Source organism: Carcharodon carcharias, chromosome 3 (assembly GCF_017639515.1).
Source record: "Carcharodon carcharias isolate sCarCar2 chromosome 3, sCarCar2.pri, whole genome shotgun sequence".
In the NCBI taxonomy this organism is placed as follows: domain Eukaryota; kingdom Metazoa; phylum Chordata; class Chondrichthyes; order Lamniformes; family Lamnidae; genus Carcharodon; species Carcharodon carcharias.
Window position 1 is genome coordinate 111792131 of NC_054469.1, and position 13857 is coordinate 111805987.

The window sequence follows — 13857 nt, forward strand, 5'->3', positions numbered from 1 at the left end:
TTAGTGATGCAGCTGCCCATTCTGCAGCCAGAGCAGGGATAGACGGCATCACAACGGCCTTTACAGTGTTTAAAAGGTGCTGGAGGGATGCGTCACTGAAGCAGGGGCTGCAGTCTTTTTGCCTTTCAGGTCCATCCTGTCTTCCGTGCAGCAGTCGTTGGCTGGAAACATCGAGAGGTGTGCTCATGACTGCACTTTTAATGTGGCACCCAGCATGAAGCAGCAAGGTGATGGCATGGCAGGTGAATGAGAACCCACCCACCATGGAAATGGCACGTTTCTCTGGAATGCTTAATTAATACGGCGGGTTTTGGACAACACGGCGTGAGAAGCCGCTATTGCAGCCGATGGGCAAAACATCGTTTTACCCGGCCGTTAATGCACTTGGTGCAAATCTGGGACGATTCCGCCCTGGAGCGGAATCTTTTGATTAGACATGAGAAGGTTAAGGGATGACCTCATGGAAATCTTCAGGAAAATGAATGACCATGATCAGTTAAATATTGATGAAGAGGAGATCAAGTTTAAGATTATCAAAATTAAAAAGTGGTCAGAAAAATATATTTACACACAGGGTATGTAAAAATATGAAATTTTCTACTGCAGGCTGGCATTGATGCAGAGTACAAATATTCGATGGGAATCAGATAGTTCCCTTTAAACAAAATCCATTAAATGCTATGAGAACAATTAATTTATCATAGAGCAGGAATCTTTAACAGAAATCTGGGAGCTTTACCTGTGAATGTCTCAATATTTTTACTCTAGAATGCTCCTTCTCTTTTCCATAGCTAATCTAAACCCTGTGATCCTATGATCACTGTTCCCTAAATGTTCTACCGACATTTGATCCACTTGACCCACATCATTCCACAGAACTAGATTCTTCTGTATCAGAAACATACTGATCATTAAATTCTCCTGAGCACACTTCAGAAACTCTTCCTCCTCTTTGCCCTTAACGCTCCTGCTATCTTAGTTTATATTAGGATAACTAAAGTCCCATTTTCACTACCCTATAGTTCCTGCACCTCTGCTGAAAATTTACTCCTCCATATCTTCATCACTAATTGCTGACCTCTAGAATACATGCAGTATTGTAATGGCACCTCTACTGTTTATTAACTCTAATCAAATAGATTCTGTCCTTGACTGCTCTAGGACACCCTCTCTCCAACACTGTAATAGTCCAATTAATCAATACTGCTACTCCTTTTCCATTCTTTCCTTCCCTATCTTTCTTGAATACCCTGTATCCAGGGATATTTAGCACCGAGTCCTGCCTTTTTTTGAGCCAGGACTCCATTACTGCCATGACATCAGACTCCCATGTGGTTTTGCATCTGCAGCTCATCAACCTTATTCACGAGGCTCCATGCACTATAAATCTGAATAAGATATTACCAAATTTCCTCTTAGTTCGACCCCATCTAATGCCTTACTATTTCTTACTATAGTGCTGTCTGTCACTCCCAATCCTTTGTGCACTTTGTTTCTTTCCTATCAAAAAGAATTGAACAAAGTAAGTACTATTAACTTGATATGCTATAAACTCAGTTTTACTTTCAAACTCCCCACTAAGAGTTTCCTTTTCTTACGAAATCTTAAAGGTTCATCCTTCCTAATCTTACATCTGTCACGATCCTGTTAGGGACCATTAACGTTCAAAGAAGAAATCCAAACACCCAGCAACTAACCAACAAAACAATGCCACAATATTTCATGTTTTTAAACAAAATCAAGCTTTATTATACTTCAAAAAGAATTGAACAAATTAAGCACTATTAACTTGACATGCTATAAACTCAGTTTTACTTTCAATTTCCCAACTAAGAGTTCCCTTATCTTATGAAATCTTGAAGGTTCATCCATTTTATCTCTGGGGCCAAAGCAAAGTTATATCACAGTTCTCCAGGATTCACTGATTTCTCCAACAGTGTTCAGTTATTTGCCAGGGTACAAGATTTCTTAGGAGGCCTTCCATTAGCTTTTGGCTAAGTGATGTTCCAATTTCGACCTACGACCTCACGACTCTGGATTCCATAGATTCAGCATGGGTTTCCCTGTGACTCCTGCTTGGTGGCTTAAAACTTCAGAAAATACCCTTGGTTTCCAATAGCACACTGCTATGGTTTCAAACTGCAACCACGCTGATTACTTTCAGAACTCCAAATGCAACAAGGTTAGCAGCTTTACTAAAGAGGACTACTGTAGATTTCTTCCTTTAGCTTCCAGCTAAACAAATCTTCCAGTTATTTTTCCCCCTTTCAACTTTGTCTTATACTGAATACCAGCTCTTAATTACAGGCTGCGTCATGCAAAAATAACTACCTTTTAATTCCAAAGTTTTTAATTCTGGGAAACCACATAAATAACATCCTTTACAGGAATAATTGCAAACATCATGTCGTCAGTTCTTCAGCTAAGTAAACCCACCTTCTCTTTTATGATCATACCCTTCTAGTTGTTAACCTCTTAAGTCAACATGGCCCCAAACTTTTAAGTGGAATAAACTCCAAGCTTATCAGTTTCTCAACCAGGTGCTACAATTAAAACTTGAATTCCTAAAATATAAAAGTTATATTCTAAAACATCTATAAATTAAATTTTCACATCACATACTGATTCCCAGTCCCAAACTAAGTTAAGTGAATCCCTCCCCAACAGCACCATCAAATGCTACTTAAGGTCACTGGTCCAGCTCTGTTTTGTTTGCTTTTTATTATTCACAAACTTCAAAACAGACAAATGTTGGATTTTTGTTACACATAACACAGACTAAATGAGCCACCAAATATTTGTTATTGGCCTCTATTTGCCCTGTTCCTCTTCACTTCTTTGGTTTCTGATGTAACTTCAGTTCTAATTTTTCACTTTCCAATAAGTTTATCTTTTAAGCCAACTTCTCCCTATAAAGATGACATTTTGAAAGTTGCCTTGTGAGCAGCCGGCTATTTTTGGAGTTTTTTTTGCAATGACTCCGAAATGGAATTTGGCCAGAAACAAACTTTAAGAACAGACATACCCAAAGTTGGTTCTTACAGTTGCTGAAAATGCACATGGAGAAAGAGTATGAAAGTTCTACACCCACAACATTAACCTGTCTCTTGTCTTTAAAACTGATGTTTACCATTTTTGTTTTTATTTCAAAGACATATCCTCACTATGTACGACCGTAAACATGTTAAAAAAGTATAGCTCCTCACCATCTGAAACCATAATGTTGACAACCAAAGTATGTCTTGCAGTTTCATATGTTCGTCTATTGTACGCAGTGATCTGAAAAAGAAGTGAAACTGCAAATCAAAACAATTTTAAAAATAAGTGTGTCAATTTAAAGTTAGCATGCCTTTGGCAATATGTAAAATCCTAAACTATTACTGTGCAAATTGTATATTTACCTGCTGTACTGCCCATTGTAAGTGGAAATAAAAAAATGTGTGCAGAGCAGACAGAGAAATGAAAAAAGTAATTAAAATGAAAATATAATGGACATCTAAACATACATTTTCCTCAGTAATCAAAGCATAGATAAGTATGGGTGAAGTCATGTTCAAATATCATGCAGTAATTTCACCACCAGTAAAATGATTATTTTACTTAGAACAGATTTCCCTTGCAGTGGAGATGTGCAATGCCAATCACAGGCAAGAAACACTTCTGAAGAAATGTTTTTTAAAATTGACAAAATTGGCATTTGCTTTTTTTCTGTGGTTTGAGAGCTCACAAATGCAGTCGAGTCTTTGCAGTTTAACACTTTCTTCTCATCGCTAGTCATGCGCCAAGCAGATGTGCGTCCATCCTGTAAAGGTGGATATTCACATTCTTGCCCTTTAAGAAATATGCCAGAAGTGAACAGCTCACAAATCAGAATGGAAGGAGGATCTGTCTGAACTTTTGCTCCTTTCTTCTTTTTCTTCTTTTTTTTGGCTGCGGAACTTTCCCCTTCACCATCTCCTTCTTCTTCCACATCTTCCTCTTTCTCCTTGTCCTCAAGGACCTGCTTTTCGTTTTGCTACATCATCAACTCCTGCAGATTCTTTTTCACATTCATTTTGCGGCCCACTCTTCCTCTTTCTCTTCTTCTTCCTTTTCTTCTTGGCGCTCTCCTCAGCCACCTCCTCCTCCTTATCCTCCGGGCCGCCGTTTACCAGGTGCTGCCTGTCGACCACTCCCTCCCATTAAACCAGTGGATATTTCACAGGAACCACAGCAGGACCTGGCACTGTCATGCAACATTTTAAGCAATATTTTGAAATTTCCCTTACCAAATATGAGAAAAATATTGTTATATAGTATATTGCAATTTTCTGCACAGCTACTACAAATAAATCCAATTAATTAAATGCAGAGCTCTAGCAAGGGGAAGGGTCAGAGATGGATGATGTAAACACAAGTAAGTGGTGATAATCTCATAATTTAATTCTCAGGATCAGGGTAAGAGAAGGAAGCAGCATAGTTAACAATGTTGTGGGATAACAGCTCATAGAGCGTCTGTGCGGGATCAGACCAATTGATCAACCTGGCTTACTGAACTTAATTCTCCTCATCTCATCTGTATTTTCCTTCCTGCCTCGTCCTTACCTACCTACACTGCAACTCTTTTGATGTTGTCTGACAGTTCAACAGATTCCTTTCTTTTTAGCCCCAACTCCCTTTCATTCTAGATGTACATCTCTATCCCTTACCTTGAACAGTGTGAAACTCTACACTTCTGCAAACACTAGTCAGCTTAGTCCCCACTAAACTCCAGCCTTCTCTGCCTGAATTAATGTGTTCTCCTATTGAACAGCTTTTCTTTTAAATCCATTCATTCCCTCTAAATAAAACATGTCACTATAAAGGACCTGCATAGTTTCTAACAGTGGGCAGAATCATCCCAGATTTGCACTGTGCAGTAGCGGGCGGGTAAAACAACGTTTTACCCACCGTCCACTATGGCGGCTTTTCACGCCGTATCATCCCAAACCCACAGCATTAATTATGCATTCCCAGGGAAACACACTGTTTCCATGGAGGGCGGGCAGGCTCTCATTCGCTCACCATGTCATCACCTCACCGCTTCATCAAGCCCGGCGCCATATTTAAAGTCCAGCCACATGCACAGCTGTCAGTGCTTCCTACTCACGAACAATGCAAAGACAGGATGGCCCCAAAAGACAAAGAGTGCAGCCCCCAGGTTCAATTACGCGCCCTCTGGTGTCTTTTGGATGAAGTGGAGGCTCGCCGTGATGTCCTCTATGCCTGCTCTGGCCACAAGACAGGCAGCAACCTCGCTATGCTGGCTTGGAAGTCGGTCACAGCAGTGAGAGGCGCCAATGTCCTGCAAAAGAGGACAGCCATCCAGTACAGAAAAAGGATGAATGGTCTCATCCATTTCACCAAGGTAATTCATTCTTCATCACTCTCAACTCACACACTCTCAAACCCATCACACATCCACAGGGATTTCACACCTCAAGTGAAGACACCACTAACTCTCATACACCTTCACATCTCCATCAGGCTCATACCCTCTCGAACTCGCATCTTCATCCTGTCCATGGCTCCGCTCACCACACAAACATTCCACGCAGTGCCATGTGTCCTGCTCACACTCTCTCCATCTGTTTTCATGCAGATGCTGGCTCACATCAGCAGGGAGAGTTCCAGACCAGGGGTGGGGTGGCCCACATTAAGCCCCTCACTCACTTTGAGGAGTGTGCCATCACACTGATGGGTTGTGCCTGCAGTGACAGAGAGGCCAGCGGCGAACACCCTCGTGAGGATCCTGCACCAAATCATCCCTCTCTCATGCAAATGAGAGTGCTCTCTCTCCTGCTTTTGACTCTGCTTTCATGAACTGCTTATCTCTACTTTGGTTCATAGGGAGCTCTGCCAAGTGACTAACGCCCTCAGCCAGCCAGTCCCTCAGCTCCATCCAGTTCCTCACCTTCAGCTAAGAAGACACTTCTTCCACTGAAAAGCTGGAAATAAGCAGCCTGGAAGACCCGTCACAACGCTTACCCACACTCTGCACCAGTGCAGGGACACATGCCTCGGTGGGACCTAGATCTAGTGCAGGCTCGGGTTCACAATCTGGTGGTCACCGCATGGACACGTGTCCACAGCAGGAGGAGGCAGGTTCAGCCAAGTTCCCAGGCACTCGGAGGACTGCTGGGGATCAGGCACCTATGAAGTCCGAGTCAGATGACGAGCCTCTAGATTTGGCCTCCCAACTCATCCTGGAAAGTCAGCAGAAGGCAGGGGAACATCATGCAGAGTGGCACGCGAGTCAGAGGAGTGCATCCGCCTGCTCTCTGATGATGTGCTGCCCACATGTGCGTCTATGGATGTCTTCTTGGGGAGGATAGCAGACACCATGGAGACCCTGGTCCAGCAGAACATGGAGATGTGTGCAGACCTGCATTCCATCGTGGGTGTCAAGGGTGAGTTCCTGCAGTGACAATGCAAGAGGGAAATGGGGCACCTCGAAGTCCATCCAGGTGCTCCTTCCCTTCAAGCAGTCAGGCCAGGGCCCCCAAGCACCCGAAGGAGGAGGAGCGGCAGCTGGACACCCCTGGGTCACCCACTCAGGAATCTCAGAGGCTGTCCTCTCCCTCCGAGTACCCTTTGCATGCGATTCGCCTTCTGTCTCCGCAGAGGAAGCAGCTGGCTAACAAGTGATTCTGGAGGGAAAAGTGTGTGGGGGCAGGGCCTTTCAGAGCCTCATACAAGCACACTCCCACTCATGTGGATCCTTCACGTATCACACACACCTCAATGTCCTGAGCATTTTGAATGCTGCCTGCTGGGGTTCACTTTCAGTTGGGCATCTGAGCTGACCTGCATCTCCGCACACCCACTGAGCACACCTCCATGCAGCACCTGATCTCACCCACCACGACTATCGTTTCATTTTCGATTTGGACAGCATGGTCTAGATTTGGTTTGTCATGCGCTTCCCTGTCTTTTCCTCTACCCCAGTCACCCATTTCCTTTCCAGCATCACAGTTGAGCTCCCAGCATCTCCGTCCATCTCCCCTCCGTGACCTATCAGCCACAACTCTTTTTCTTTGGAAATGTCCAGGTGAATGTGTACATTCCCTTCCTTCCCAAGGATCCCACCCCCATCCACATTCACCTCCCCGACCTCCTCCTTCCCACCTCCAGAGGTCCGTGCCTGCCTCCAAGTCCCCAACAATCACCCTCATTGTCCCTTTTATCACTACTGTCAAACTCTCACCCTCCCATCCTACCGCCTCACTCTGCCCTCTGCGGTCTTCACCATTCCTTATACCATGCCTATCTTCAGTTCGGTCTCCAGGAGGCAGTCATGGACCCATCAGACTCCTCCCTTGCACATTCAGCCAGACATCGCCCCCTCCAGACCCCTTCCCCCCAGTCTCCTTCTCCTCCTCCGCACTCCTTCACCCAAGCTCCTTCCCTTGTACTTTCCACCGCACCATACACCTACCTCCCCAGGTGCCATCTTCTTCCCCATTACCCTCTCCTCCCCACTACTCCCTCCCCCCTCCCAACCCCCTCCCAACCTCACCCTCCCACCCCCAGACACCTTCATTTTCCTCCTCCCAACTTCACCCCCCCAACACCTCTTCCTCTCCCAGTGGGTCCTAGACCTTCCTCTCCCAACCCCTCAACCATCATCCGTTGTGAGCATCAACGGTGACTTTCCAACTTCTGTGAGCTGCTTCGCAGCACAGCCATGTCCATGAGAATCCACCCAGCATGCCATGGGTGTTCTTCCAGGATCCCATTGCTGTCGGGGTCCAGCATCTTCTGCTGCTCGGATGTCCGCGATGTGAGCAAGGCCCTGGCAGTAAGTCCTAAATTCACAATTGGCAAGACGTATTCTGCACCAGCGTGTTTTCCAGCTCATATGGGCAGACGATCCAGCAGAGGGGATGAATCTGGAGGGCTGGCCTTATGATGATTTGCTAATGTATTACACTGAGGTTCCCAACATCTGATGGCATGGAACACGGCTCGCCATTGGTGGGCAGGGTGGACGATTGCAAACTGGTTTCACGATCTGTGAAACTGATTTTTGGCCAACTCACCATATTGTCCGCTCACGCCAAACACGCCCAACACCAGCGGATACGGAAAAGCCCAGCCAGTGTTTCTATTTTAGGATACATTGAACATTCTTTGTTCCAGTGCTAGTCAGGCTGTCACGAAGCTATAATAATTTTCAGAATATTATTGTGGTTTATTGTAAAGTTGGTTTATGGGTGTGAGTGTAGATGGTTCTGTGTTATTTAACTAATTAGTTAAATTATACAAGCTTGAAATTATCAAAAGAAGTTAAGAGGGAAAAGGCATTTGAAATGCTAACAAGTAAACATAGATGAGGTTTTAGCATGTAGGGTGTGAAGGAAATTTGTAAAACTGTTATAATAGTGTGGCCAAGTTTCTCTTGTAGATTTGGTGCGCCTGGTACACATCACCTGCCACTTCATAACAGGGCCCTCTCCTTGGCCTATTTTTCCATTACATTAATGACTGTGTCAGTTTTGATTCTTTATCATGCCTGACCTGGAGAGTATCATTAACTTGGCTTCAAATTACCATCCTTCCCTTACCTTTATTTACATGGTTCACCTCTGTCTCTTCACTTGCCTTCCTGGACCCTATCTCTATCGCTGGGAATCTGCTTTTCGCTGCAATCTACTACAAGCTCACCAACTCCCATAACTGTTTTACACTTCTTGCCACTCAGCTTTTGTAAGGACTCCATTCCTTTCCCTAGTTTGTCCAACTCTGTCACAACTGATCTGGTGACACCAGTTTCCCTACCAGAGCTTCTGAAATGTTCTCCCTTTCCCTCAGCTGAGGCCTACTCTCAGTTAAGGGTGCTATTTATTCCCAATAAAGTCTATTCATCTAACTTTCCTGTATATCAGCCCTCTTTTATTTCCCCTGTGCCCCATGAGACCTATGAAAGGGTCTCGCTTGTTCTCATCTTCCATCCCACTCATTTCTGTATTTGACAGATCATCTTCCATTATTTCTACCACCTCCATTGTGTTCTCATTACTAAAGACATCTTTCCCACTGTGATAAAACTGGTTAATTCTTTCAAAATCTCTATCACCTACTCTCCTCCCATGTATTTTCCAATGCAGGCACTGGTGATGCAATGCCTGGCTGTTTACCGCCTCCTAAACCACAGGCTGGGTTTTACACTACCCCCTCCGCCAGGCGTGTTTTGGGCAGGGAAGGGCAGATGAAATATGTTGGGTGGCCAACCCACCTCCTTCCCACCCAGCCTCGAACTTTTCTACATGATACGAGGGGTGGGTAATGTGCCCGCTAGCCTGTACGCTCTTAAGCCTATTGAGGCCCTTAGCTGCCCAATTAAGGGCCCAAATCCACTTCCACCGCCATAAAATGCTGGGCAGAATGCAACGACCGTTTTTAAAACTGCTTTTTTTGAAAAGGTGGGAAGGAAGGGGGTGAGGTGTGCACATCAATGGGCAGGGGGGGGATGCATCGAGGGCATCCCGCCACCAAGATGTCACTCACCCTTTGTTCCTACCATCTGACCTCCAAATATGCCCCCCAACCCTACTCCAATCATCCCCCTCCCCTAGGGTCCCCAATCGCTTCTCGCCCTAAAACCCTGAAACTTGCCTCAGTCCGGACATCACTGTGGGCCTGTCTGCAGTCCACTACTGAGTTCTGGCGCTGCTGGGGCTGCTAGCCAATCAGATTGGCTGGCAGCTCGAGGGCGGAATATCCATTCCACTAAGGAGCTGAAGTCCAACCACAGTGTATTATCACTGCGGATCAGGCATTTTGAAATTAACTTTTGTTTTGGGGGAGCTGGGGGTGAGCAGAACCCAACCCCACCCCATAAAATCCAGTCTCACAGCACAGTATTGAGCACTCCTTCAAGTGAGCAAGCAATGTGCATGCATTTCCTCCAACTTTGGATACTAAATCTATAGTTCAAGCTCCTCTATATGAGAAATATCGGGTGTAATAGTCTTTTTATGATGCTTTTATGACCTCTCTATGATGTTAGTTGTCTTTTTATGCCAAGGCCAAATTGCAAAGCATGACAATTAATCTTGTCTGGAAAATGTCAACGTGATTGTTAAATAACGTGGTTAAGCAAGCTGTGATAAGGACAAAAGTAGTTAAACATTTGACAAACTTAAATATGGTCTGTCTGACGCCTTATGCTGAAATAGCAATTACATAGTATTGTGGTTTATAACATGTTCAAGCTTAAGGAACAAGTCATTATGTTGAGAAGCGAATTAATGGTCTAACTATATGTATCAATGTCTTGGAAAAGCAAATGTGGTTGCTTATTTTGTAAAATGTTTAGAATTTGTTGCACTAGGTTGAAATGCTACGCAGGATTGTGACCTTTCGACTCTTTTGCAAGAGCTATTAAGAGAACAGGTAACCTGTAAGGTTGTGTGTGAACTGAAATGTAAAGAGAGTATGACATCGGACTAAACTAATCATGTAAGAGAAATTGGGATATGCCCTAACAGGGTAGACCACCAGGAAAGAGGATAAAGGATGAAGCGCTTCGAGGCATCGGTGCACACCAACAGAAGAAGAATCAAAGATCTGAGTCAACAGAACACTTGAAGAGACAGTGCCCCAACAATCCAGGCGACACAGAAGGCACAGCTGTGTACTGCTGCCTACGTTAAGTGATGCATAGTTTAGCTTCTGTTGATTAATAAATCTATTGTCACTCAATCAGTCTGTATCTGTGAGATCCCTAAATCAGTCATGAACAAGTCTCAAATCTATGAATCTAACAGGAAGATCAAATATAGATAAGGTAATTACTTTGCTAACACCCCTATTCTGTCTACAATTGCAACCCCAAGCTCCTTCATTTTCCCATCCCATTCCCATCTCTGGCCTTCTAAACTGTTTCATTAAAACTTATATTTGAAGTATATATATGCCAAGTAATAGCACTTCATCTTTCTATTCATCACGTTGCAGTCCTCTTGATACCAACTTTAATAATATTACATTATAGCTCCCATCTACTCTCAAGTGCCCATTACTTATGGACATCGGGGAAGAAAAGAGCAGGTGCTCAGGGTGGGGGCACTGTGGGATGGGCTACCTCTTTGATGTCCACCTGATTTTTCCTTCTACCAAGTTCCTGGGCCACTGGAGTCCAATGTGCTTTTCCAATTTTCATGTTTCCCTTTCATTCTGCCTATCGCTCATTTTTTAAAAATTCGTTCATGGGATGTGGGTAGGCAATCAGAGGGCATTTAAGAGTCTTCTGCAGTCACAACAGATTTCCTTCCCTAAACCCCAGATGGGTTTTTACAAGAATCAACAATGGTTTAATAGTCATCATTAGATTTTTAATTGCAAATTTTCATTGAATTCAAATTCCACCATCTGCCGTGGTGGGATTCAAACCCCAGGGCATTACCCTGGGTCTCTGGATTATTAGTCCAGTGACAATACCACCATGACATCGCTTCCCCCAGGGTAGCTGTTAGCTATTCACATACTCTCTGATGCTTCATCTGTCTTTTACTCCTTGATTTTTTTTATTACACCCCCTGCTAATGTTGCACACTTTTATCAATACATTTGCTTTAAATCATTCATGGGATATAACAATGCCAACATTTGTTGCCCCCCAATTGCCCTTGAGGTGATGGTGAGTTATTTTCTTGAACCACTGAAGTCCATGTGGTGTTAGAACACCCACAGTTCTGTTAAGGAAGGAGTTCAAGGATTTTGACCCAATTCTGTTATTAAACCATCTCCTGTTTTCCATGTCGGTATTTTATAGGTCATCCTATTTTTCACCCTGTGTGTAGACTTGCAGAAAATGCTTCAAATTGTTGCTGTAAACTGCCCCCACACACAACTCCCCCAAACCCTTCCACTATACAGAGAAAAGTACAACAGTGGGGCCTAAACAGAGCTAGATTGAGAAAAATGCTAGAGTCGCAATGAAGCTCATTTAATGTATAATTCAGGTTTGGTATCTTGCAAAAAGAACAAGTGGACAGTAAAAACAAGAAAACAGGAAATCAGCTCAGGTGACTCCGTATATGGGAAGTGACAATATGCAATATATTACTGGTGATGATCAGGTTAAGTGAGAGTTCAGGAGAAATCAGCATAGTTTCTACTCTTAGCTGTGACCAGACTCTCAGAAGACAGGATAGCAATTTTGTTCACATGTCAGTATTTGGTTAGCAGCACCCTCACCTTAAATCAAAAGATTGTAGATCGAGTGCACTCTCTGATTAGCAACAAAAAAGCTAGGTTATCACTGCTGTGTAACATTGAGCTTGTGCTGCGTTGATGCAGACATCACCATTTGGATGAACAATGATGTACAAGATCTCAAAGCACTATTTAATGAGGGAGGAGCAGAAAGTTTTCTGTCTGTTCTTGCTAATGTTTATCCTTTAGCTAATACCAACGAAATGAACTCGGCACTGCTGTTTTACAATCTATGTGCAAAATGGCTGCCACATTTACCTCCATAAAAAAAGAGTCACATCACTTCAAAGTACGTAAAAGCATCAAGAGATGCAATAGCATGCTATAAAAGTGGAACATCTTATCCCCACTTTCCATTCCAAATTTATTGTATGGGTCATGAATTTTCTTGGAGCTGTTTCTGCTGCCAAACTTCACTGAAAGAGAGATGGAAATCCCATTTAGTCAGGAAATTACATCAGTGGAGTGAAGAAATTCCCAGTCACAGAAAAGATTTCAGTACAGTTGCACCTCTTCTTTCAACTTGAACACAGGGTTACTGTAACTGCTGGTTTTTTTAAAAAAAGGATTGAAAAATATTTCTAGATTACCAGATTGCATCGAATTATACGGTAGAATACACATATTTAGTAAGTGAGAATAAACTGTTCATATTTATTCAGAAATTCTTTATTTTGTCCACAATCTATAAACATCTAGCATAATAATGCATTACTGATCACGTTTACTATGGTACCTCAATGACTGTTGTCTTGTCAGCATTCTGAAGGGTTGGTGACCCATAGAGCACTCCGTCACTGTATGGAGTTCTTTGAATATATCGCAGCCAGCCAGGTCTGTCCGGGTATCCTTTTAGATTTGTCTTAAATGTAATGGGATCATTTCGAGCATCAGCTAAAACAAAATTAGAAATACTTTAGAATAATATTTATAAGACAAGTGCAGAATTCTTTTTAGTTACTGATTTTGTGTTTTTATACCCTATACAGTATTGTGAATTAAGTGAGCATTGCATTTAGATTCAAAGATGATTATTGGTGTAATGAATAATTACGTTAAGTCAATTAGTGTAGACGATCATGTCAGTGAGATCCCCTGATGGTTCTGTGCATAGTTGACTTACACAGACCAGGAAAGCATCAGAATTAGTCTATCCCAAGTTTACCGGTCATAATCAAGATGGAGTAAGGAAACTACATATAGCCTTAGGGCCAGAAGGAAGAAAGGAAGGAAAGCTTTGTCACAGTCTGTGCTGCTAATTGCTTTCCAGTAATTCGTGTTGAAATGTGGTGTATATTGGGTAAAAACAGGTTCGCAATCGGGTATGATATCTCACAGGCAAATAATGTTGCAACATTAATTGTCAAGGTTCAGACAAAAATGGATACTTCAGTGAGGTACTGCAAATGTCTTCTCTTAAATTGAAAAGAGAAAATAACCACTAAAAAAAATGGTTTTGTTTTCATTTTCTACTGATTTCTTTCTCCCTTTCTCTTGAAAGTACAGATGCATGCTCACCAAAATGGCCATTTTTCATGTTTGTCTGTGACAGTGATTTTTAGCACACTATCCAACAGTGAAGACATTATTGCCAAATTCATCCTGTCCTTGCTCAAA

At 43.1% G+C, this 13857-nt stretch overlaps 1 protein-coding gene across 3 annotated transcripts in view; it reads right to left on the reverse strand.

Annotated features, from left to right (window-relative positions):
• sgce (sarcoglycan, epsilon) overlaps positions 1-13857 on the reverse strand; it is an 86067-nt gene that overhangs the window by 35522 nt on the left and 36688 nt on the right. For all 3 annotated transcript variants that reach the window (XM_041185009.1, XM_041185011.1, XM_041185010.1), the window contains 2 exons: positions 12977-13134; positions 3207-3279 (listed from right to left, as the gene is read on the reverse strand). In XM_041185009.1, coding sequence (XP_041040943.1) covers positions 3207-3279; positions 12977-13134 — 231 coding nt within the window. The remainder of the gene's footprint in view (positions 1-3206; positions 3280-12976; positions 13135-13857) is intronic.